At 45.1% G+C, this 26,538-nt stretch overlaps 1 protein-coding gene across 1 annotated transcript in view; it reads right to left on the bottom strand.

Moving 5' to 3' along the window:
- HECW1 (HECT, C2 and WW domain containing E3 ubiquitin protein ligase 1) overlaps positions 1–26,538 on the bottom strand; it is a 447,453-nt gene that overhangs the window by 42,117 nt on the left and 378,798 nt on the right. The window contains exons 18-22 of the mRNA XM_079931428.1: positions 20,962–21,045; positions 20,452–20,561; positions 15,579–15,699; positions 14,491–14,604; positions 13,513–13,665 (exon numbers count right to left, since the gene is read on the bottom strand). Of these exons, the coding sequence (XP_079787554.1) occupies positions 13,513–13,665; positions 14,491–14,604; positions 15,579–15,699; positions 20,452–20,561; positions 20,962–21,045 (582 nt within the window). The remainder of the gene's footprint in view (positions 1–13,512; positions 13,666–14,490; positions 14,605–15,578; positions 15,700–20,451; positions 20,562–20,961; positions 21,046–26,538) is intronic.

Raw genomic sequence — 26,538 nt, forward strand, 5'->3', positions numbered from 1 at the left:
GAATCCTTACCATACAGAGTAGCCAGGGAGAAATGGAATGAGAAATGCAGACAGCCCAGAGTGGTGTTTTATTCAAACTGTTTTGCACAGAAGTATAAAGATGGGGGGGGGGGAGGAAGAAGAGTCTGAGTGGACAAATGACCAGCCCCCAGACTCCCTGAAGGAGACTAGCTCCACCTTCTTCTGTCCTAGATACTGGGACTGAATATAAATTTCATTGGAAAGCAAGGTTTCAGCTAAAAGTGTCTGAAAACCTTTGTTTCTAAAAGAACTCAAGGGGATTTTCCTGGTGGTCCAGGGGTTAAGACTCCGCGCTCCCAATGCAGGGGGTCCGGGTTCAATTTCTGGTCAGGGAACTAGACCCTGCATGCATGCCGCAACTAAAGATCCTGCATGCCGCAACTAAGACCCGGTGCAGCCAAATAAATAAATATTAAAAAAAATAAAGAACTCAAGAGAAGATGAACTTACTCTTCAGAAGAAAGTTCAGGAAAGAAGTCACAAGAGTACTATAAAGTATTTTAAATGGGCTTTAAGGGTGGGTGACACGTGGACCCACCCTTAAATGAGAGAACAGAGGAAATGATGGGGCCCTTAAGGGAGAGGAGCGTGCCTGACGGAGCTCAAGGACTGGGTAGAAGAGCTGGTGGGAGAGGTAGATGGTGTCCCAAGACAGGTGATCTTGCACCTTGGGGAGTCCCTGAGGATCTGAGGAATCTGGACTTCATTTTGTAGACACTGGGAATTATTAAAGATTTGGGGGCTGAGGAAAGGGAGGGCAAATGGGATGGAGAATGGAAGACACCAGAGGTAGAGTGAGCGAGGTGGGAGTGCATCTGTGTGGCATTTCTAATACACCAGAGGCTCGCTCACTGCCCAGCAGTTCGTGCGACCAGCATCGGGTCCTGAGAAATCGGAGGGCGCATTGAGGAATTCACGTCTAAGACAGCTGTTTCTTTCTAATAACTTAGCTAAGCCATTTGTACCGAATGGCATTTCAGTCGTTAGGGATTTATTTTTAAAAATGTATACACACTTGTAATTTTTATATTAATTCATTAATATGCTCATAGATACTTTTTTATTATCATTAGTTTCGTCTCCTTCTGGCCTGGTTGGCTGCTCTCTCATCTCATCTCCTGGGACCCATGTTGACTAAGATGTATCCTTCCATATTTTTCCTCTAAATCAGGTAATCACAGACTAAGTTATTTTTATATATATATATATATATTTTTTTTTTTTTTTTTTTGCGGTACACGGGCCTCTCACTGTTGTGGCCTCTCCCGCTGCGGAGCACAGCCTCCGGACGCGCAGGCTCAGCGGCCATGGTTCACGGGCCCAGCCGCTCCGCGGCACGTGGGATCTTCCCGGGCCAAGGCACGAACCCGTGTCCCCTGCATCGGCAGGCGGACTCTCAACCACTGCGCCACCAGGGAAGCCCAAGTTATTTATATTTACGTATCTATTTCCATGCAGGTACAGGTTTTGCATCGTTATTTTTTGGTTTTTAAATTGTGTTGTTCATAGTTTTCTGCATTTCTTCCCTTAACAATATCTTGAAGAAATCCTCTTCCGTCATCTGGTAAGATTCTAATTCACCTCTTTTACGCCTCATATCATGGTGCAGTGCGGAGCTGCTGTGATGAAGTTAACTGGTCTCTGCTGATGGACACTTGGGTTGCTTCTACATTTGTGTCTTTACAAACGATACTGAAATAAACATCCTGGTATGTTTTGTTAGGGAGGATAGGATAGCTTTTAAAAGTCTGCACTGGAGAGCCATGCTGCCTGGGTCGGATTCCCGGCTCTGCCATTTATTAGCTATGCTACCTTGGGCAAGTACTAAACCTCTACGGGTACCAGTTTCCTCATTTGTAAAATAGGGAGATCATAACAGGATGTGCAACTCACGTAGAGCTTTTACAAAGATACCTGGCCCGTAATAAGGGCTCAATACTATTAGCTGTTATAAGAGTCCTTATAGCAGTGCTTTTATTTCTATGAGAGAGATTCATGGGCCAGAGGGTATATGGGTTCAAAAGTTTTAGTATATACTGTTGATTGTGTTTTTAAAAAAGGCTATCAAAATTCATGTTTCTATTGGTGATGGAAGAGAATAAACGTTCACCCATGTCCTCCTGAAAAGAGGTAATATAATTCTTTTTAATATTTGCCAATTTGATTGTAATAAAGTGATATATCATTGTTTCTTTATTTTGCTTAAATATCCCTGGCCACTGATAAAACTGAAATTCTTTTTATGGGTTTGGTGATTATTTGGATTTTTTCTTCTCTGAACAGCTTTTTTCATTTTCTTTGCTGATTTTTCTAGAGTTGTTTCTCCTCTTCTTTTCGAGGTGGAAGAGCTCTTTGAAATCTATATCGCAGATTTTCAGCCTCTGATTTTCCTCAGTTGCAAAGATTATTTTTCAAAATCAAAGCTTGCCTTTTGCCTTTATTTATAGTATTTTTGCCATAAAAATATTTTCATTTTTATCTATTCAAATATATTTTCCTTTTCTTTGCTAGACTCCAGCGTTCCAACCTTGAGTGAAAAAGCCTCTACCACTCAAAGTTTCCTGAGTTTGTTTTCTGTTCTCAATAATGTTTATTTTCTAGAATCTATAGTAAGTCACCCAGAGTTTTTTGAAGAAATCTTACTGTTACATTTTCTACATGTGCTTTCAAGTTGGAGAGGAATTTAACCTAATTTTTTTTTGGTTGTATATTGGCCTCATTGACTACATAGTCCATTCTCTTCCAACTGACTTGAACTGCCACCTCTGTCATATAAATCTCGTACATCCTTAGGCCTATTTCTGCATAAGGCAAGTGTTGAAAAAGAGTGTTCTCGCTAATTGTTTTGAAAGCTTTACTAGAAGTTTCTCGCAAGTTCTGAAGAAAGCTAGGTTAAGCAGTGGACATAGTCACAACCAGACATGCACATTTTATGGTGACTTCTCAGCTAATGTGTGCCCTGAGCCTCTCTAGGGCATTGCTAGGAAGGCTACTCAGATGCAGCCAGAGATGGAACCAGGGAAGCTCTTGTAGGTGCCTAGGAAGGAACCTGGGGGCTGCTATTGGGATGACGTGGCATGGGGGAGCTTATCTGACCCTTGACTCAAATGAAAACGACACACTGAGCTCTTCTCTCAGGAGGGGCCCTTGGGGGTTGAAGGGCCAGGAGACATCCGATGGAATCTCGCGATATTGTGGTTCCTACCTACTAATTCAGACTCTGCAGATATAGTAAGGGATATTTAAAGTGTGTTATCCGTGACTTCTTAAGTTCCATAAAACTCTGCAATGATACTTAATACCCACTTGGCCAAACTCTAAACACGCTCCAAGAAGCCTCCCTCCCCCCTCCCCCTCCTTTTGCTAAACACCTGAAAACAGAAGATTTTTGCCACCCGGGTAGTGTCTGCTTGGAAAGGGAGAGGTCAGAGCAGGGGGTAGAAGGACAGCGGGGAGTCTGGGTCACAGTTAGCAAAGGTTCTTGGAGATTTTGGCTTGAGAGGTCCCAGGATTTCTGGTTATGATATAGGAGGGTTAGATCTGTCACCATCACTGACATGAAATGAGCAAACGGACCTTCTGGTGGTTGCACAGAAACTGATTAAACAGCAACAGATTTGAACCCTGGCTTCTGAAAATTCTTCCTACACTGATGATTATGTAAAGAGTGACTCACATCACCCTGACTTCTTAAAATGACACGTGCTAATACTTAACGAACAGCGCACGTCGACACTCTGGCACTCTTCCTCAAAATAGAGAAGTTCACCTCTTTCAGCTGTTTAGTGCATCTTAGATTTGCTCCGGGAAAAGTGGCGTTCAGAATCATTGAAACAGAAGAAGAATTTCCAGTGGTGATTTCAGAGAACATCTAGTAGAACTTAAATGATGCTTGACAATGACCCGTTTTTCTGAATTACAAATATTCTGAACTAAAAATTGAAATGAGATTGAAACTCACCCATCCATCCATCCATCCACCCACCCTTCCTTCTTCCCTCTGTGCCTCCTGTCCTTCTTTCTTTCCTTCCTTCCACATTCATTTATTGAGTGCCAAGTTTGTGACTAGGAAAGCAAGACCTCAGTCTTTCAGGGGGAGAGACACACAGTAATGAGTTACAAGTACACAATATAAATCTATAAATACAGTTTATTTCAGAGAGCGATAAGTGCTGTCAATATAATGAATTAAGATGTTAAGTTGGAGAGTTATAAATGGCTGGGCTCTTTTAAAATGAGTGCTGAGGGAAGGCCCTTAGAGGAGGTTTTTCAGCTGGAATGGGAATCTTTTCTATTCAAGCATAATGATTAGAAAATATATACATTTTGCTCTATTCATAATTTATTAGATATAAAAATAAGTTTGGAGCTTTTCACATTTATAGTTTTGTTGTTTATGCCGCCATTAAAAATAGATAAGAGGACTTCCCTGGTGGTGCAGTGGTTAAGAATCCGCCTGCCAATGCAGAGAACACGGGTTCGAGCCCTGGTCCGGGAGGATCCCACATGCCGCGGAGCACCTAAGCCCGTGTGCCACAACTACTGAGCCCACATGCCACAACTACTGAAGTCTGTGCACCTAGAGCCCGTGCTCTGCAACAAGAGAAGCCACCCCCATGAGAAGACTGTGCACCACAACAAAGAGTAGCCCCCACTCACCACAGCTAGAGAAAGCCCACGCGCAGCAACGAAGACCCAACGCAGCCAAAAATAAATAAAATTAAATTAAAAAAAGATGAGAACTTTTGACCTGGTATTTTCATATACATCATTTTATGCAAGTGGGAAATTTCATATACTGAACCCCACCACTGTCTGTAATCCATCACCAAGTTTTGCTCATTTGCTCATCCTTCTTATGAAACAGCTTCCTGTCCTAGTTTGATTCTTTATCCTCTTTTCAAAGAACTATTTCAAAGAACTGCCACTTAAATGACAACCCCATTTCCACTCCAATTCACCTACTTATAACCAGGGTTGACTTTCTAAAATACAGACCTGATCAAGACATTCCTCTACCCCCCAAAAAATACATCGTCATCTTTGTGATAAAATCCAAACTCCCTGGACGCCATTAAATGCACTTCCCTATTTGACACAAGGTGCCTTTACAGCCTTTCTCTTTCTCTTTTTTTTTTTTTTTTGCGGTACGCGGGCCTTTCACTGTTGTGGCCTCTCCCGTTGCGGAGCACAGGCTCCGGATGCGCAGGCTCAGCGGCCATGGCTCACGGGCCCAGCCGCTCCGTGGCATGTGGGATCTTCCCGGACCGGGGCACGAACCCGTGTCCCCTGCATCGGCAGGTGGACTCCCAACCACTGCGCTACCAGGGAAGCCCCTCTTTCTCTATTTTGCAGCCAAATCCAACTGTCATCTGCTTGCTCACCTGCCATCCTGCTATGAATTTCGGGCCCTCTCCCTGGAAGTTTCCTCTCCCCATCTCTGCCAGCCAACTAACTATTCTCACTCATTTTTAAAGCTCCTTGTACCTAATACTTATTACCATGCAATGTGATAAGTTCTATAATAGAGGTACGTATAGCATTTATCACATTGTATTGTAATTTGCCCAATTAAATATCTGACTTTGCCTTAATGGGGGGCTAGAGCCTGACACCGGAGCCAGGTTTTCTGGGTTCCAATCCCAGCTTGGTCTGTGACTATCTCTGTGATTTTGGTTATATCTGCACCTTATTTTCTTCATCTGTAAAAGCAGTATACTAAGTAGTATCTGGGCTATAGTGCTGTTAGATGAAAGTGTCTAGAACAGTGCTTGGCATGTTTAATAAGTTTTCAATGGGTGTTTCATTGTTTAGTTTTATATTAACTTCTGTATCTCCAGGGACATAAAATCAACATGCAATGGTGATTAAAAGAATAAAAAGATCATCATATGAGCACCTCACTAATATGCAAATGACAATCATCATCAAAGAATGAAGATATGGAATTTGGAATATTACTTTAAGATTTCTCGGTCGGGCTTCCCTGGTGGCTCAGTGGTTGAGAGTCCGCCTGCCGATGCAGGGGACGCGGGTTCGTGCCCCGGTCCGGGAAGATCCCACATGCCGCGGAGCGGCTGGGCCCGTGAGCCATGGCCGCTGAGCCTGTGCGTCCGGAGCCTGTGCTCCGCAACGGGAGAGGCTACAACAGTGAGAGGCCCTCGTACCGCAAAAAAAAAAAAAAAAAGAAAGGAAGCTACAAACAAATAAAAAAAACCCAGATGGAACCAGCTGGGACCAAGATGGCAACGAACCTGACCTCCAACAGACCCTGAGTCTCATTAGACACTGATTTTACTACATTAGCATACTAAATGACACAACTACCCTGGCCATGACCGGACATTAAGGACCAAAAAAGGATAAGGGCGTGGCATCCCACTCCCTTGAAAAAGCCCTGCCCCTTCCCCAGTAGACTAGTGCATAAGCCTCTCCATCATTAGCCTCATTCCTGCTCCCCTTGTCTTTACTCCTAAAAATTAAGTCTCTTTCCTGGTGGGTGAGAAGTTGATCTGTGAACTTAGTTCCTGCTTCTCCGTTCTTTGGTTACTGAATAAAGCTTGTGCTGTGTCGTTCTCAGCTTTGGTTTCATTATTTGGTTGCTCCAACCAAAGGGAAAAAGAACCCTCCCCTGTTGCTGCAGAGAGCCTGGTGGGGCTAGGGTCCCAGCAGGGTCCATACAACTTAATTGGGTAATACACATAAGTCATGAAACAGCAATTACACGAATTCCTTTTAGGCTGAAGTTCAGATTTTTTTTCCGGTTTACTTAATGCGTGTATATAGAAATGTCACCATATTTATTCATATGAGTATCTCTCGACGCTTGACTACAAATAAAGGGAAGGAGGTTGAATCGCTGTGCCCCATATGCAGGCTTTTGATTTCCAGGCTGTATCCCAGGGTATGCAAAACCCACACACAGGGAGCAGGAAGCAGAGAATTTCAAGCAGCTACGGTCAAGGAGGAGCTAGCAGGAGAAGGATCTGGTGCCAGAGGCCTCTCTGCCCATCTCTGGGGTAGTGCCTGACCTGGAGGTGGCAGTGTGAGAGGGGGCGGGCACTGTGTCAGTAACAAGCTGAGTGTGGAGCTCGTGCAGAGCTCAGTGCCAAGCTCCCAGGGGACATGCGTGTTTATTGCCGACACCGTAAGGGCTTTCAAACCAGAGATGACAAATAGAAGTGCGACCTTTGAGCAATGAATTGCACATGGAAGATACGAGCCCTCTGTCTTAACGGCCCTGGTACAAGGAAGTGGCTGGTGTGGCTTGTGGAACCATTCTCACTTATGCACCCAGTCGTCAATGAAATGTTATTTTGAACACCTCAAAGTGCCAGGCCTGTGCCAAAGTAAAATAAGACAGACCCATCTCTGCTTTCATGGAGCTTACGCTTTAAAGGGGACACAACAGACAAAACAGAGTGTGGGACACAAAAGAAGGGCCAGTGGACAGATAAAGAACCAGAATAATAATTTACAAAATGACCTCTCCCAGCCATACGCAAGCAATGTTTCCATCCTGGGGGATGTTTAATCCTGTAAAGCGGATCAGTTTTCTCCCTGTTTATTTCTGGTCTGCAGGGCCTCTCTGCAGAGGGGAGAGGAGGGCAGGGGGCAGAAGCCACTCCCCTTCCAGGCGGACTCCTGCTCTGGCCTGTCCTGCATCAGGGACAACTTGTAGCTTTACAATGTCAAGGCTGTGACGGTGATGAGCCCTGTAATCTTCTGGTCTCTGTTTTCTTATGAGTGATGTGTTGGTCATAGGAAGTGTCATCTTCCTCACAGCCCACGTGGATCACGGGATAAAGGGTCCCGGGGGGAGTGAAGAAGGAAGGCGGGCCAGGCGCCTACATCTGAGATCAGCCTTGCCCACCCTGCCGGTGGGGAGTGGCACCCAGTTGGGCAACAGAACTGAGAACTCGGGAGTCAGGTTTCCTCAGTGGCATCGACCCCTGGCTGCAGGAACCACAGTGACAAAGCCTCAGGCAGGGGGCCTCACCACCCACTTGCTGCCCACACTTTGCGTAAGGCCCGGAGCGACTTCATTCAGGTGTTGAGCCCTCCTGCGTGCCCTTTGCCAAAATGGCCCAGCGCTCAGGGGTGCTCGGTTTTCTTATTAAATCCATTTGCCCCAAGGTGCAGGACGGCTTGTAGGAAAATACACAGAAGGAATAACTGCAGCGTTACCGTCGGGTTGAGACACCCACAGCCAAGCAGGGCCTCCCATTCAAAGCCACAGCAGGCTCGTACCCAGTGGCTCAAGTTCTCTCTGTGCGGCAGTGACGCCCGAAGGAAACCCTCTTCCTTCCCCCAGGACCTCTGAAGCACGGATGAGACAAGAGTCTGACCCCACGTGAGGGTGGTGGTACCATCTGGGACCAGTGCTGGCTCTGCATCCTGGCTCTTCTGCCAGCCCAGGGCTCAGGGGACTGAGGTTCAGAGTCAGAGCCTCGGATCGGAGGGGAGGCCCCGGCTCACTTCATGACAATTCATCATCCAACGTTGAGCTAAAAGGGAGCTCTCACCTGCATGAGCTCCGTTTACACTGCTAGTTGCTCAGTAAGGTACCTGCCATTTTGCTTCCGGGCTACACAGCAAATATTCTCAACAGGAGTGGGAACCTCAGCGGGTGAAATTCCTCACGTCCTTTCCTTTGCAAAGACAGAGGGTAACTAGCACTTCTGGGCCAGGCACTACGGGCCTCTGACCTTTATAAAGGATCCATCCAGAGAACTTTGCTAATTCTTAAAACATCCCTGTGGTGTCCTTCCTCCAAGCGCTGAACTGTAGCAGACATATTGACACGGGCTGCTCCAGCCAGAGATGGTCAGAGACAGCAGAGTCAGGACGAAAGAAAGCAGGGGCTGGGCAGTTGGCGAGGTGCTTTCCCTGGTGGAAAGTGACTGAGCAGGCCAGGAGTCCAGCGTTTCTCCTGTGCTTTTCATCAGACCTTTGCCTGTGGCCTTCCCCTGCGTCTGTGCTGAGACATGCTGGATCCCAAGGTTTCCTCCAGAACACTGGGTTCCCTTCACGCCGCCAGGGCGCTCACCCCCATGAACCTCTGCCACCATCCAAATGCAGCTCCCTTGGTCATCTGAAAGCTCTCCCTACCCTGGTGTCCTAAGCTCCGTCCTCCCAATCCTGGGCTCTGAACCCCTGGGGACCCCTTTCTATTGCCTGCACACCTCCTCTGGCCGCCACCTTCTCAGACTGTCTTCTTCCCCATTAGCAGGTCCTCGTCGGAGCACCTCCTTCTCTGTCCCATTCCTCCCAGGCTAAGCGCTCTGACCACTCCTTCTTCCTTTTTTAAAAAAATATTTATTTATTTATTTGGTTGTGTCGTGTCTTAGTTGTGGCTCACGGGCTCCTTAGTTGTGGCTCACCGGTTCCTCAGTTGTGGCATGTGAACTCTTAGTTGCGGCATGCATGTGGGATCTAGTTTCCTGACCAGGGATCGAACCCGGGTCCCCTGCATTAGGAGCGTGGAGTCTTAACCACTGTGCCACCAGGGTAGTCCCTGGCCACTCCTTCTTAGCTCCCCCCAGGGACCTTTGGCTCCGCCCGTCCCTGACACATCAGCATGGGCCACCTCTCTGCGAGCTCCCATCTCCTCCCATGGCTGAGCCACTCCTGCTGTGTTGGTATCTCTCAAACTCAGTTTCCAGCCCAGCTCCCCTCCTGCTGCCCAGGGCCATATTCCAGTTACATACTAATACATCCGTGTGTATTTATAAGGGAAACTGCAAATTCTACGTGTCAAAGGGTGAATTCCTCATCCTTCCTCTAAGTATCATCTATTTCACATAACTCCCATCACCCTGAATGATCCCAGTCCAACGCACGGTGCAACCGGAAACTTTGAACTTATTCTATATTTCTCTCTCCCCCTCACCTCAACATTAAACCAGTGAACCAATTAGTTCAGTCTCTTCTCCCTCCGAGAAGTTCCCAAAGTCAGTCCCCTCCTCTCTCAGACCCTGCTTCTGCCTCAGTTCTGACCGTCTGTTTCTCCCCAGGATGTATCAACAGCTTCGGAGCTGGTCTCAGCTCTTTCCAGCCTTCCCGCCTCAACATTTTCCCCACATTACAGCAAGATTTACTTTTTGAAAACACGAATCCAATGATAGCATTCTCCCTATGGGATGAGACCATCTGCCTCTCTGTCTCCAGCCTCATTCCCACCACAACCCCAAAGGCCATTCTTGGCTCTGATCCATCTACACTGCTTGCCGAAGGCTCTATTCCCTCCCACGCCTTTCGAGTGTTGCTTCCAATTCGGGATCCTTAGAACATCTTTTCTCCCCTTCCCTGCCTAGTCTCCTACTCAACCGCCCCTTAAGGCTTGGCTCGTATACCCACTCACTCTAGGAAAAAAAAAAAAGATGGCACAATTATCCCCTCTTTTTATGAGATCCCCCGGTTTCACTCCCCACTCCCCCATTCCTTGCCTTGGGCTGAGTGAGACATTTTCCCTTGTGACTTAATACAATTCCCAGGCTTATATATGCATCTCGGGGCGCTCTCTCTGTCTCAAACACACACACACGTGTATTATGTATGCATAACCTGGTATTTAAGATACCGTAGTGGAATTATTGATTTACTCACATGCTCCCCCCTTGAGGGAGGAGATCTCATTCACTTCGTCTTTGTATCCTCCTAGCATATAGCACATGCTTGACTTACAATTGCTTAATTAATGAAGGTATCCCACAACACCCGGCGTAGTCCTTCCTATATGCTACAATATTTGATGAAAATATTTCCTGACTCTAATTCATGACCTTCAAGACACCATCTTAAATTTCATGCTCACAGACTAAGAGAATTAAGGGATTATATGAAGTATAATCTGTACATATATATTCTTGTGGCATGGGGTACGGCACTCTCCACTGCTGGAGTGAACCCTGCCTGAATGTGACTAAGTTAGATGTGGCCTTCAATTCTCATTCCTATGTCCCCTCAGTGGCCACTTCCTGCTCTGCCTGCCCCATCTACGTGTTTCTGCCTCCCAGGTTTCATCATCCCCTTATTTGATAAGTTATAGGAAAAGGAACAACAAAGGGCCACATTTGCTTCTTCACCTGCGGAGAGTCAAGAGACCTACTGTAACACTTGATGCAGACATGCCTGCTTCAGCTCAAGAACTTCAGAGCTGACACATGCAGATCAGTGAAGTTAGAACACACCCTCGCACCATACACAAAAATAAACTCAAAATGGCTTAAAGACTTAAATACGAGACATGACACCATAAGTTCTTAGAAGAGACCATAGGCAAACATTCTCTGACATAAATCGTACCAATGGTTTCTTAGGCTAGTCTCCCAAGGCAATAGAAATAAAAGCAAAACTAAACAAATGGGACCTAATCAAACTTACAAGCTTTTGCACAGCAAAGGAAACCATAAACAAAATGAAAAGACAATCTACGGACCGGGAGAAAATATTTGCAAATGATGTGACCAATAAAGGCTTAATTTCCAAAATATACAAACAGCTCATACAACTCAATAACAAAAAAGCAAACAACCCAATTAAAAAAATGGGCAGAAGACCTAAAGAGACATTTCTCCAAAGAAGACATCCAGATGGCCAGTAGGCATATGAAAAGATGCTCAATATCACTAATTATTAGAGAAATGCAAGTCAAAACTACAATGAAGTACCACCTCACGATGGTCAGAATGGCCATCATTAAAAAATCTACAAATAACAAATGCTGGATGGGGTGTGGAGAACAGGGAACCCTCCTACACTGTTGGTGGGAATGTAAGTTGGTGCAGCCACTATGGAGAACAGTATGGAGGTTGCTCAGAAGACTAAAAATAGAACTACCGTATGATCCAGCAATCCCACTGCTGGGCATATACCTGGACAAAACTATAATTCAAAAAGATACATGCATCCTTATGTTCATAGCACACTATTTACAATAACCAAGACATGGAAACAACCTAAATGTCCATCAACAGATGAATGGAAAAAGAATATGTGGTACACACACACACACACACACACACACACACACACACACACACACACACATATACATACAATGGAATACTACTCAGCCATAAAAAAGAATGAAATAATGCCATTTGCAGCAACATGGATGGACCTAGAGATTATCATACTAAATGAAGTAAGTCAGAAAGAGACAAATACCATATGATATCACTTATATGTGGAATCTAAAATATGACACAAATGAACATATCTACGAAACAGAAACAGACTCACAGACATACAGAACAGATTTGTTGCCAAGGGGGAGAGTTGGAGGGGGTGGGATGGATTGGGAATTTGAGATTAGCAGATGCAAACTATTATATATAGAATAGATAAAAGGTAAGCAGCAAGGTCTTACTGTATTGCACAGGGAACTATATTCAATATCCTATGATAAACCATAATGGAAAAGAATATGAAAAAGAAAAAAAAATAGATCTGAATCACTTGGCTGTAAAGCAGAAATTAACACAATGTTGTAAATCAACTATACTTCAATAAAATAAATTCTAAAAAATGAAGAAAAAACGAAAAAAGAACTTCAAAGCTGAGAGTGTTTGGAGAGAGAGGTCATGGGCTGTAGCTGGCAGCCGAAGCAGAGGTGGGTGGTTCTGTTGCCATAAAACCAAAATATGGGGATTTGGGTCATACGCCCAGCAGGCCCAGGTGTTACCCGAGAAGCACCCTTCACCAGCAGCCCCATGACGCATCATCAATAAGCAATGTCAGACAAGAACCCACATCAGCAGTTTCCGAGACTTGTTTCCCTCCTCATGGCAGAAGGTCCTGCAGTGAAGTCAGGGGTACTTTCCGAGTCAGGTGTGGTGGTGACACAGTAGGAAAGTGCAGGCATCCCAGGTGTCCCATGCAGCATTCTGGAGACTTCTAACACCCATATCTGAGGTATCTCACCCACAGAACTACACAGAATTGACTGATACTGATCTTCTTACTCACTTCAGTAAGTGGCAACTGATGTCTCAAGAAGAAGAGGACCAAAGAGATATTGGATTTTCAAGTCAGAAGGATGCTGAGAGATCATCTGACCCAACAGACTTATTTTACAGCAAGATGCAGAAGCTGATGGCCACAGTGTGAAAGCCATTGGTCCAAATCAGAGAATTTCCTACAAATACCTTCAAGAAGCCTCTGCAGGGGACTCTTAGGATTTTAGTAGAATTATCAACATTCGGAACCTATGTCTACTTACCTTCGCATCTCCTCAGAAGGCAATGACAGTATCTTATATCAATTTGCAGTTGATAGGAAATTTGTATGTCTTTAGTAATTTATTTTGTATTCTGAGTGAAGACTGGCAGAGAACCTTCGCTCTAGTGCCTTGTTATTCACTCCCATCAGCCCTCATGATATCGGGCCGCTGCTCCAAACACAGTGGCCCTCAAGAAACACCACTGTCTTCTGACTAAGGAAGACCAGAACTTTCCAACACGAGAAAGTAAAAATTCCAGCTCTTACCATTCAAGATGGTTTTCTACAAACGCAGACATGGGGCTGATCTGCACGGTGTAGGTGTCATTGGCGGAGTACTCGAAGAGTCCATAGTAAGGGTTGAAGAGCTCCTGAGACAAAAGGAAGAAGAACTCTCGCGAAGGACCACTGTAGTCCAGGCTGCAAAGGAAGCAGAGGCCCGGGAAGCTCATTACGTGTGAGAGGTGGAGGACCTGTCCCTATGCAGGGGCTGGCTTGCCCTTTCAGAGTCAGTGCTAGGAAAGCAGAGAGCAGCCTCTGCTCTTTACAGTGGATCCCAAGGGGAGTATAATTTGCTGTAGAAAATGAGAATGCAGTGATTGGTTTGGGGGTGATGTCCTTACTAGACGGCCATGCACCAATGCTATGGCAGTGTTCCTTAACCTCTGTCCTCAATCATATCATACCTTTTGGATAAAACACACAACTGGCCCATTCAAAACCGGGACTTCATTGTGGGAGGTACAAAAGAATTTCCTGTGATGGTGCATGTGTGCATGTGTATAAATTGAAAACACTTTCAAATCCATTCTGCTGTGCCCTCCGGGGTGGGCTTGCCCTCCACGGTGGAGACGGCTTGCCAAGAAATCACTGAAATTATATGAAAAATTCGGTATGTAGTTATATACGTGCGCTCTTGGGGGAAGAGTTCTTTGATCAGAAACTCAGAAGGGTACCCACATGAGCAAGTAAAGATGCAGTAGTTTAGGTCTGTCTTTTTGGCTTATACTTTGACCATGTGACCTCAGACTCTAGAACATGCCAATCATCTTAGGCTTTTAGAGAACATGAAACCTAAAGATTGGCAACACCTGGAGAGAAAGGCCTCCTGGGAGGACATGATCAGAATCACCTTGGGGCAAAGGCTTAGAGACATCCTGCTCCTTCTTGAGAAGAATCACCCAGGATCTGGGGTCTCTGGTCTACCCACACTAAGGGGTCTCCATGAAAGTGCTGGTGCCTCACCCCTCCTCTCCAACAAAGGTGATGTAGAGCTTGTTTCGCTGGAGCTCCTTCCGGGAATAGGCCATAACCTGATTGAAGGTTCCCTCCAACAGGTGGTCCCGCCGGATGATGAGCCTGGAAAGGAGAAGAAGTCATGTGGGTGGTGAGCGGGTGCTCGGGCTCCGATGTTAGGGAGTGTTCTAGGCGAGCTGTGGGGACCCAGGCTGATGGTCTCATGGCCCAGCCTCTCCAACAAGGTATAGATTCCGTCAGTTCAGCTATGGCCTCAGGTTGACACCCTTTTCAAAACCATGAAAACACAAGGACAACGTGCACTTTCATAATGGGACACATTCCATCATGTTGGACTACCTTTAGGATTCTTGTTTTTTATTTATTTTTATTTTTTTGCGGTACACGGGCCTCTCACTGTTGTGGCCTCTCCCGTCGCGGAGCACAGGCTCTGGACGTGCTGGCTCAGCGGCCATGGCTCACGGGGCCCAGCCGCTCCACGGCATGTGGGATCCTCCCGGACCGGGGCACGAACCCGTGTCCCCTGCATCGGCAGGCGGACCCCCAACCACTGCGCCACCAGGGAAGCCCTAGGATTCTTTTTGATCAATTCCAAAAAGAATCTCTTAAGTTGGATTCCTGAGTTTGGGTTTGGCTTTTCAAGATGAAAATAATAAACCCAAAGTGGAAAAGACCACAACTCTTTACTTAGATCTGAAGATCAAAGCTATTTGACTAACGAGTAGGTAAATTTGTCCCAAGAATGTGTAAAGGGAAACATATGATTTTTTAATTTAGTTCAAGATACCTTGTTTTCTGTAAAGGTCTACCATTGATTTTATACATGGTTTTGTTTGAAATCTACTTTTCTTTCTCCCTCTCCTTCCCTTCTCTTCTCTTCCTGCCTCCCTTCCAATTTCTTAACTTCCTTTCTTCTTTCTTTCCAACTTCCTAACTTTTTCTTTCCTCCCTTCTATGAAGATGACTGATACTACACCATGGCATCCAATCTCCAAACACATATTACCAAGTTATAGGGGAGAAAAGGATAGAAACATCTACCATCTGAGTTCAGTGCTAAGCACTGGAGCACTCACTTAATTTTCCCTGGACCCTGACCAAATCCTTTGGCTTCCAGTTTTCGGTAGAAATTGCGGAGCTTGGCCTCAAAGTCTCTCCTGTAGGGTGAAGGGGCTCTTGCACTGGCTCTCTGTAAACCTGCAGAGAGAAGCACACAGGCTGAAGGTCATCATCTTTTATTGAAGAACAAATATGCAGGGCAACGGAGGAGAAAGGGCCAACCAGAGGCACAGTCCTGCATCTTCGTGTTTTACTTCTCCAAGACATTTCCCTTCATTTCTGTCACTCCCTCAGTTACTTTTATAATAAACAGGTATAATATAATAAAGAGAAAACTGAATTCTGAGGACAGTAGATATTTATGTCTTCCACTCCATTTCAAGTTGCTTTTCTCTTCAGAACACCTCGATGAGCATATTTCTTGGTCTAAGTTATGCTGGAATATTCTAAAACAACATAAATCAAACTAGACTCTTGTACGTTACTATATTATAAGAAGTGGTTGTAACTATAATGAAGCAACTAGGATTGTAATATATGTGTACTTTGTACTTCTCTAACGATATTGACACTAAAATAAATATACATGTCCCTTAGGCCCCAGAGCATGCAGGAGTTTATATCAGATTACCTTGCACTGTAAAAGCAAAATTAATAACAATTATTAATAATAATTCCTTACTCTTTACAGAAGAGAGTTTTTGTATCACTGAGAGTGCTTTGTAGATGCTTTATTATCTTTATGTACCTTTTAATGAAAAAAGGAATGGAAAAAATAACATTCTTCTCTACGTTTCGCAGATGGCTATGATCATGGTTTGCCCCTTCAATAACTATTTATTAGTTTATATTCCAGGTACTGAATTTATAATCTAGATAAAACTGATACAACCAAACTCACAGAAATGAGATTATTATTATTAGTTGAGATGATTCCTACCCATGAAGGAAAGGAACTTAGTTCTTTGAGGTCACAGAATACTCTGGCCAAGTTCAGGAAGGCTTCCCTGGGGAACAGCTGAAGGATAAGTAGGCATGAATTAGATTGAGTGAGTTAGGAAGGGCTTCCACTTAACTTAAGAGAAGAGATGAGCTGGGGGAAGAGCAATCTAGGTAGAGGACCAGCACATGCAAAGGTACCGTGGCAGGATGGAAAATGGTGCTCCAGTCTACCTGGAGCATAGGGTGTGAGGACCAGAGTGATGCAAAACAAGGCTTGAGAGGTGGGCGGGAGACAGATCAAACAGGATAAGGTACACTGTATTAAGCAATTTTGTTGAATGTTAAGCACAACAGGAAAGCCGTTGTGTGGGGACCAACGTGATGTGTCTTGAGTTATGAAAACCTTAGTCTTTCTGCAGTAGAGAGAAAACACTGGAGAGACCCAGAGTGGATTCAGACAGTCTGCATTGCACTAGGGTGGTGTCAGTGGAGATGAGAAATGGGACTACATCGAAAAAAAAAAAGAAGAAGAAGAAGAAGATAGATTGGAGATGTGTTTAGGAGGCAATGAACTGGATATTGGTAGTGAGGCCCAGGTGGGTTTCAGACATCATAATGGAATGGTCTGTGGTGACATTCACTGAGATGGGGACAAATGGAAGAAGCACAGATGGGTGAGATCACGAGCTTGGTCTTTGACGTCAGTACGTTTGAATGCTTGATTGGAAAAAGACATAGCTTGAGAGAGAGGAGAAAAAAACCTGGCACAGAGTCTTGAGGATGGTTGGAAGGGAAGGATGAGTCCGCAAAGGTGGCCAAAGACGTAGATGAAATGCCCACAGCTTGTGTCCCAGAAGCTAACTGAAGAGGTGACTTAAGGGGAGGAGCCATCAGTAGTATTAAATGTGGTTGAAAAGTCAGGAGGAGGGCTGAGAATTACCCACAGGACTGGGTACCCAGAGCTTGCCGCGACCTTAGTGAAGACGCCCTCTCTAATGCACAGGTGTGAAGGGGGAGAGCGAGGTGGCAGCATTGGTAGGCTTGTAAGATGGGCAGCAGGCATTTGAGACAATTTCTGTCTAAGGGCTTCAGTTTTCTCAGTGAAGGAAGAAGGCACATCATTTGCCAGGAGAGACCCAGGGGTTGGAAGTTTGAGAGGAGCGGCAACGTTTGAAATAGCAGTAGAGAAGAGCATACGTTTACCAGTGAAATGTGGTTGAATTTTCTTTTGGGTGTTTATGGTCCATGTGAGGTGGAGAGATGACTAATTTATAATTGATAATCTGCCTTGTCAGGTGAATTTGCCCAAGAATGCCTGACTACAGATGTAGGGGAAGCAGATATTAAGGTGACCTACGAGTGGAACTCTGTAAATGAAATGGAGAGGATCGGGGAGCTCAGGGCATTGTCAAGAAATGATGAACCAGGGATCCTATGCTGGAGGAGGGAGAGGCAGTTAGAAAGGAGAGGCGTCCGTGAACTGGAGGTCCTGATGAGGATGAGGGCACAGGGTGGTATCGGGGAGAGCAGCTGAATAAGCACGTTGGATGGGAGTAGGATGCTTGAGTCAGTGACGTCAGAGATGACAACAAGACAGGAAGGGGATTGTGGGACCAGTGGTTGAGGAGGAGGAGGGCGGGGCAGACAAGGAAGCCCAGAAACTGGGAGGCCAAGGAACTGCACGGGTGCCCTGTGGATGCTGATGTCATCCAGGATGGCGGAAGGACTTGGGGAGGAGAGGGAGACTGTGAGACGGGTGCCACAGTCTTTAAGAATGAGAAGAAGGTCGGTGGATGACAGCAACTAGGGGCAGAGATACGGCTGATCTGTGTTAGCAAGGAGGCACACGGGGCACCAGCGGCACCAGTCTCACCAGCGAGTCCTGCAGCATCTGAGGTGTGGGGGGAACCAACAGCCACCACTTGAAAAGGAAAGAGTCTCTGCTGAAACACCACGTTTCAGGACATAGGTAGAACTAGAATACAAGTCTGTAGGTGCAAGTATAATTTTCTGTCATCAGATTACAGTATATTTTATAATACAACTTTCATTACTGCTGGTACTACCACTATGGCCCATGGTCCCTACGATGCATTTTTCTAATAATTTAAGCTTTACAAAGTGCTTTGGCATGTATGATTCACTATGTTGCCCCAGGTAAATGTCATACAGGTCTGGAAAAATGGAAATTGTAAAGTTTAACCTCAAAATGCCTGGCTTACGTAGTCTAGGACCCCAAGGTCAAAGCTAGGAGAGTAAAGAATTACGCACTTTGACAACATGAACTGGATGATTCTTTGCGTTCACGGTGTCAGTAACGTCTGCATCAGGAAGGTTGATTCCTTTTATAAAACTTACCCAAATAATCCGCAGTTAGCAAGTAACTCTTTATACTCCCTTATTCTTTCTATTTGCAGTATGATGTCTCCCCCGTGTAATGATACTCTACATACCAAAGGTACGTAGACACTCTACTGCCAAAGGTTTGGACCAAGATGTAGACACATTATCAGGCTGGGACCATCTCTACAACAAGATGGCAGGTCATCATGCAGACCGACAGGTCCCCCAGATGGAAGGCTCTGCCCCCCAGAAGGAAGTTATCCTGTGCACACTGGAGACAACTGATTGTCCTGATGCTGGTCTGACGAAGCTCCGGGCCCTCCTTTTCCCGAGCCGTGTCATCTCAGCTATGCTGTATGTCAGATGCAGCGCACGTGGGACATTTCCTCAGCAATGCTACTGATACACTTGTTTGGAGGAAGGCCTAACGAGGAGATACTGACTTAAAAACAGATTTTAGGAATTAGCGAAACTACCTCTAAGAGATAGTCCTGAACAACATGACGGGGGGCATTCTGAACAAATGAAAAGATATTCTAGTTTCAGAGACCTATGGCAGTATTGAGTGACACTAGCTGAATGAGACATCCCTTCTGGGGGACAGAGCGTATTGCTAAATTCTGTTTTTCTTCTCCATTTCCCCCCGGCTTCAAAAGCCAAGTTTGAACTCTAACTCTGGAGGTCATAAGATAAGAAGTTACTAGATTTTTCAACTACACCAACACCCATGACAATGTGATCTTGTAAACCAAGACAATGAGGAAAAACTCTTCAGTATCTGGATCCCATGTGGGAGTACGGATTTGACGAAAGCTAATTATCTTGATGAACCCAGGAAATACTAGCTTCTTTTTCCGCTAAACGGTTCAATAGATATTTCCTCATTTGGAATGGAAAATACCCACAAAAAATATCATGAGTTCTAATTCTAAATTCATTCTAATACACAAAGGAAACTCTAGGGAAACAATTTCACGTCACGTTACAAACTTCTTTGGCACCTTCACGGGGGCACAATGGTGGTCCCTAGTAAGCATGTAACCTAGTGACTCCTTTACAACTTAATAGAAAGTTGGTATCTAATTGGTATCTAATAACATTCTGATTCATGAGGCAGAATGTTCCAGAAAGGGCTCTTCCCTTTTAAATGCTCAGAGAGTGTGTTTTAGAACAAAACAGCAATTTAGAGCAGGGGTCCGCAGACTTTTTCTGTAAAGGGCCAGATAGTAAATATTTTAGGTTTTGGGGGCCATACGGTCTCTGTCGCTCTGCTGTTGTAGCATGAAAGTTGACACAAAATATATAGATAAATGGGTGCGGCTGGGTTCCAATAACATTTTATTGATAAACACCAAAACATGAATTTCATATAATTTTCATGTCATGAAATATTGGTTTAGTGAAAAATGTTTCCAAATCATTAAAAAATGCAAAACACATAATAGCTTGGGGTCATTACCAAAACAGGTGGCACTGTGTCAACACCCAACTTAGTGTGCAGATGATCAGAAAATTGAGAGGGGACTAAGGGAGAGAGGGCACCTTCATCAGGTGGAAACACAGGTGGCCACTTGCAGGAGACAGAATGCCAGACCCTCACGTTACCTGGGGAGTTCTGAGGTGACGAGCAGGGTGAACAGCGGGGAGAGAAGCTGTACCCAGGGTGGAAGGCAGCCTGCAGGGGGACATAGGACATAATCTCTTCTTCAAAGAGACTGCAAAGTAAAAAAAAAAATTTAAAGTTGGTTCTCTGTCCATGAGAGCATGTTCACAAATTGGTGTAAGAGTGGTTACAATTCTCACGAGACAACGAAAGCACTTAGATTCACTTAGATGGGCACATCCCGGCATGCAAACTCTCCCTGTCATTTTAAACCCTAATTAATCCTACAACAAGGTCTCCATCAAGTACCATATGTAGCTCTTGATACCCCAGTCTTACATGTAGAGAAAGAGGTGAATAGCAGGTATAAGGGTGGGAGCCCTACTTCAGTTGCAGCCACTAGAATATTCTAGAACAAGCAACGTGTGTTTCAGTCTGGGCTGTCCTGGAGAACTGCCCAGAGCAGCTTTTCCAGTTGCTTTTCCAGAACTGTTTCAGGCTCAGCCCCTTACCTCAGCAAAATGACCAGATCTGCATCACAGGACAACTTTTCAAGCCCATGATTACCCTCGGTCCGAATGTAATGGATTTTCTCCCTAGAATAATGTGGGAAGGAAAATAAGAATTATACACTGATGCATAAGTTAAGGAACGAAACCCATTCTGATCCCCCTTTCTCTTCCAATAGGGCTGAACAGTGATGTTCTAATGTCCAGAGTATTTCGAGGTATTTAAGTTCATATTGAAGGTTCCCATGATGCTCTCCAAGGGATCACCTTTCCTCAGACTCACACGGGGACAGAAGCCAAGGAGCACAACACAGGTAGGTCCTCAGAGAGCCACACAGTTGGGAGTGGAGCTGGGGTGGAATGTTGTGGGTTCACGGCATCTTGGAAGCCATGGGAAGAAAGAGTGACGAGGTGTCTCCTGAGAAACCTTATGCCTGATGGAAAATGAATTAACTCCACACTCAGTCCAGAGAGGGTCTGGCCCCAGAATACAAGAGAGTCTTCCAGGTCAATCTGAGTATAGGCATCAATTTCTCTCTGTTTAATTACAACTCATGCATTCTTTTTCACAACCTCCAACTCCAACCTGGCAAAATGATTCCAGTAAGTCTATGGATAAATAGCGTTTCTTTTGATCAAATGAACTTTGTAATGTGCTTCTCTGACATTCAGATATTCAAAGATTACAAACACTATGGCCAAGAATCATTCCCTTATAGGTATGCTTCAAAGAAGTTAAAAGTTTTTCCCTTTTCTTGAAGAGATGCAGCAGAAATCTGAGAAGACTTAAGGATTGATTTTTTAAAAATATTTCACTTTTTTTCTTTTTTTGTTTAAATTTTTGAGATTTTAGAGTCACATGTACTTGTAAGAAATTAATAAAGAGTGGTCTAGTATACCGTTTAATCATAATGAAAGATTAAAAATAAATCTATTAATAAAAATACTATAGATACAACTTTTTTCTCTCTCTGATTACAGTAATGTGAATCCAAATCTTCATCATAACTTGCATATTTTCAGGTAAAAATATAATGAACTTGACATTTTGGTGTGGGTATTTTTAAGAAGACAAGAGAAACTTTTTGGCTTCTACAAAGATACACAAAATGGGAGTAAACAGAGAAATGCACTGTGGTCCAACCTGAAGTTATGGGTAGAGTACTGCTGCAGTAAATGCCATCTCCAAAACCTGTGGGTGATCATAGTGGCTCCTCTGACCAGGGACTTGGAAACTGGAGCAGACCTGTCCACACATCGTTTTTCAGGGAGGAGGTGGAAGCCTGGCCAAGGGTACAAGCATCAAGCCTCCTCCACCAGCTGCTTCTCCCTCCACATCCCTGTGCCCTTGACTCCGTGTGCCTGAGCACTGTCCTGCAATCCTGACAGCATCTCACAGCCCTCTTGTTTGGAGGATTCTCGTGGACCCTGTTCCTCTGGTTTACCAACTGCAGCCCCACGAGGGACTCTCAAATTGATGTGTTCCCCCAGTGGCAATGTCCCTGGGGCAGGTCACCCTGCTGCCCCAAGGGACCCACATCTGGGCAAGCCCCTGGTCTCCCTGCCTGGGGAAAAAGGGGGAGAACATTCTAGGGGGTCACTCTTTATTCCCTGGGTTCCTGGGGAAACAAAGTCCAAAGAGAGTCAAGTCCATGAGGGCAGGAGAGCACCCTTCCCAGCCACGGGAAGTGGCACCCTCTATAGTGGTTCTATCATCACCCTACCTACTCAGACCACATACACGTATCAGAAAGCCAAGCAGAGTTTTCTGAGAGCTTTGGTTCTTCTTCACGGGACATTACACCCTCTGTCATGTATGTGAAAATCTCATCCAGACCTAGTGTTCTGAGGGGCCTCCAAATGTCCCTGGGTCCAGACCAAAGGCACTGAGACCTGGGGGAGATCTCTGAGGGTGAGAATGCCAACCGCCTCTCCTACACGCATCCCATCAGGAAAACTCCAGTGTAGAGCTCAGGTCAGTAGAGCCACCTGCCTCCTTGACATCCTGGCATCTTTATCTGTGGCCTCAAAGACCTTAAAACTCAATATCCACAAGGAAATCCTTGCCATCCTTCCATCACTATCACTCAATTCTGATCATGTCCTTCATGGCCCATAATACAATCTATAGCTCTATATTTGGCTTTAAAAAAAAGTCACACTTGTCTATCATCCGTCTTCCCCAATAGACAGTAAGTCCCATGAGAGAAGGACGGATGTCTGTTTGGCTTAGATACTGGGTACACAGCCCTCGCACAATCCTGATTCAGAATAGCCGCTCAATAAAAGCACTAGTCGAAGGAAAGAAAGAATGAATGAGGACGGCTACCATGACCCTGAAACTTAACAGACGTCATTAACCCCAGGGTTTTATGCCTCCGTCTTCCCTCTCCCCATGCAGTTTCCTTATGCTTCGTCACTTCTGCCGAACACGGTTTTCTGAGAACTCATCCTCCACCCTCTAACCCAACGACTGGCTTTGCAAACCCAAGACAGTGGATCCATGGCTCCTGGAGAATAGCAGTGACCATGGGGTCATGGTCCCCATGTGGCAACCACAGAGGAAGCAGTAAGTTCTTCCTCTGGGCAGAGTCATGGGGAGAGGAGGTTTTCCTTTCAACTACTGGATCTTTAAAGTCAAGCTGACTCACCCTCACACCACATCTAGGCGCAGGCAGAGGCCTAGTCATAGGCCCAGTGCCCTGTTTCTTGGATTCTTAAAGCCCGGCACCCTGAAGAGCAAACTCTTGCTCTTGTTCTGCCTTTTGGATTCCATGACCTCTTACGTCAGGTTCTGATGTCACTGTGGGCTTTCTGGTTTTGATGAGCTCTTTGGGTTTTCAACCTGGGGTCTACAGGTCCTTTAGGATCCATTAACTCTTTGAAATTATAGGCAAAGATTTCTGTTCGTATATGGAGGAGAGTCTATAAGAGCTTTCATCAGACTCTCAAAGAGTCCTTAACCTTAAAAAGGGTATTAGTTTTTACATGAATTTCCAATTTTTTTCCAGTTCCAATATTCCCTAATTCCAAGTCACCCACATCTGGAAAATCATAATTGTACAATTCCACACTGTAACCCCCCCGCCGGAGGTTTCTTAGATTCTGTTATAACGTGATACTACACAACAGTGCTAAAATTGTTTACTTCCCTTCAGAAACACATTCCACTCTTCTACACAGGGGATTCATTTGATTACTTTAAAAATGATTTAAACAGGACTCTAGGGCCTTTGGGGAGCTCACATTTCTCCCAAAAGTAAGCAGTGAACTCCTTATTTAGTGGTAGAATCTGTAACGTAGAAATGTTCAAGAGCAGTGATGTGTCAGAAAGTTTTCAGGTAGTACAACACCTCTGAAAATCCCTTGGAAATTCCCTTAAGTTATTATGTACCGTGAGCCAGAGAGCAGCCCACGAATGGACCGAGTATGGCCCTGCCTTCCGTGACACAGTAATAAAACTTGGGCAGAGGTGAACACAAGTGGAAGTGATGATCAGTCAAGCTGAAGTCCTTTTGTTCACTCAAAAAGTAACCAGTGTTTCCTATCTTCAAAGTAGAGGAACCAGGCTCTGAGGCAAGAGTGGTTCAAAGACCAAGAAGATATAGACCCTGCCCTAAGACACTTCCAGCGTCGTAGGAAGACATTAGTACATGGTAGAATACAAGGGATAATGGAACAATATCTTAGAGGTACAAAAACAAATGCTATTAAATCAAAGCAAAAGAACTACTAAGGTCTGCCTAGATCACCGAGACTTTGCGTTTGACTTGAGCCTTTAAAATGGGTTGAAATGCCTTTAAGAGAGAAGCCACTCCAGGAAGGGTGTGGGTAGGAGAGGGCACAGGCTGTTTGACGGAGGTGGAAGACACCAGAAGGAGGTAAATACGAGCACAGGATGGTGGAGAGTTAGATTAGAGCCAGTCTTAGGAGACTATGGCAATTGTGCTTAGAAATCTTGACTTTATCACATACCTAACAGGAACCATGGGAAGTTTTTGTGTGGGGGCATTATTTTGTTGGTATTGAGTAATGAAATTGAAAGTATTTGTCAATGAATTTTGAAATCCTGGAGAGAAAAGCTGTAGAAGTGACTCAATATAGTTCATCTAGTTCTTCAATTGCAAAGAATTCCAGTCTTATGAGAGGGTTTCCATCTTTCCTTAGCACGAGCTCTGATGTAAGAAAGGTTCCATCGAAACCAGTTCCTTTTTGGAGAGGGAGCTCGTAGTTTCATAAGGAACTGAACAAAGAATTCCTCCCCCGCCCCAAAAACCCCATGTAAATAAGCCAGTTTTATTAGTTGGTGCATTTTTCACAAGTTCTCAAACTATGCTCAGATTCCACCTCCCTCCCCCTCCATGAAACTAAGGTCTTATACTAATGGGTGGGCAGGAAAACCTGCAGTAGATCTATATAAATAGCCTCTTTCATGTGGCCTCAAGACCTCAGGAGGTGGGCAAGAGTCCCTGAGTCACAAATCTGGCCTAAACTGCTCAGTGGACTGGCTAGGGTGGGCAGAGCAGGGATTAGAAGAAAGGCAGGGCTGACCAGAGGCCCTGCGGGGGCGAGGGCCAGCGGCCGGGTCTGGGACAGGATGCCAGCCGGCCCCCTTACTCACCATGAGGTTAGTATCACATGCCCATCTCTGCCTTCCTCCTGCTATTGTGTGGTGTACTTCCTCGAGGACTAAATTCCAGAGAGGGTCCTTAGCTGCTCTGAGGTCCCCCGAAAGACAGTCTGAGAGCCACTGCGGTGGCCAGCCCTGAGGATACTCCACGGGAAGCTTTGTTCCAGGGTGTGGGTGACATGGGTTATAAGGAGGTAATGCTGTTTATAATAGAGCGATAGGGAGTATCTTCTTAAGAGATCCCTGCCAAGTCCGGGAGAGAGATGATGAGAATCCAAACCTAGGCCATGGCAGGGAGGAGAGAAAAGAAGGGCTGGAAGCAAGTGAGGAGATAAATGTTTAGACGTGAAGCTGAAGAAAGAGGGCGGAATTGAGATGATGGGCATTTAGGAGGATGCAGGTTCTAGTTTGCGCAGAGTAAGACCACAGGGAAAAGAAGTGTCAATGGGGGTGGTGATGGAGGGGAAAAGAACAGTGAGTGATCCATCCTGGCATGACTAGCAAAGAGGTTATTTTTAGGTGTTGGTGACTCATTGAGGAGGTCAAAGTAGAGGATTACCGTTGTCAGCCACATTCAAAAGCCCACCGGATGGGAGGTGAGGACAGTCACTGGCTGCATCCCTGCCCACCTTGCCTGGTCCTTTATACACAAACCCAGTGAAGCATCTTAATGGTGCCCACATTGTGACCCTGTCTCAATGATTGAGGAGGCTGAGGGTAGAGGATTAAATGACATGCCCCCATCACGGGTCCCTAAGTGCTGGAGCAAGTATTCAAACTCTGAGTGCACACACTTAACCATTGTTCATCTCCAGCTTTTGAAATGCTGGGTAGTAAACTGAAGGAGAGATATGCTTGAATATCTTGGTGAGAAAGTGGCATTTAAGTTCAGAGGATATTTGCTCTTTTCATCACTTTGGGTGGCTTTCCCTTCCAAATAAAGTGATTCA

This window comes from Stenella coeruleoalba, assembly GCF_951394435.1.
Source record: "Stenella coeruleoalba genome assembly, chromosome: 9".
Lineage (NCBI taxonomy): Eukaryota > Metazoa > Chordata > Mammalia > Artiodactyla > Delphinidae > Stenella > Stenella coeruleoalba.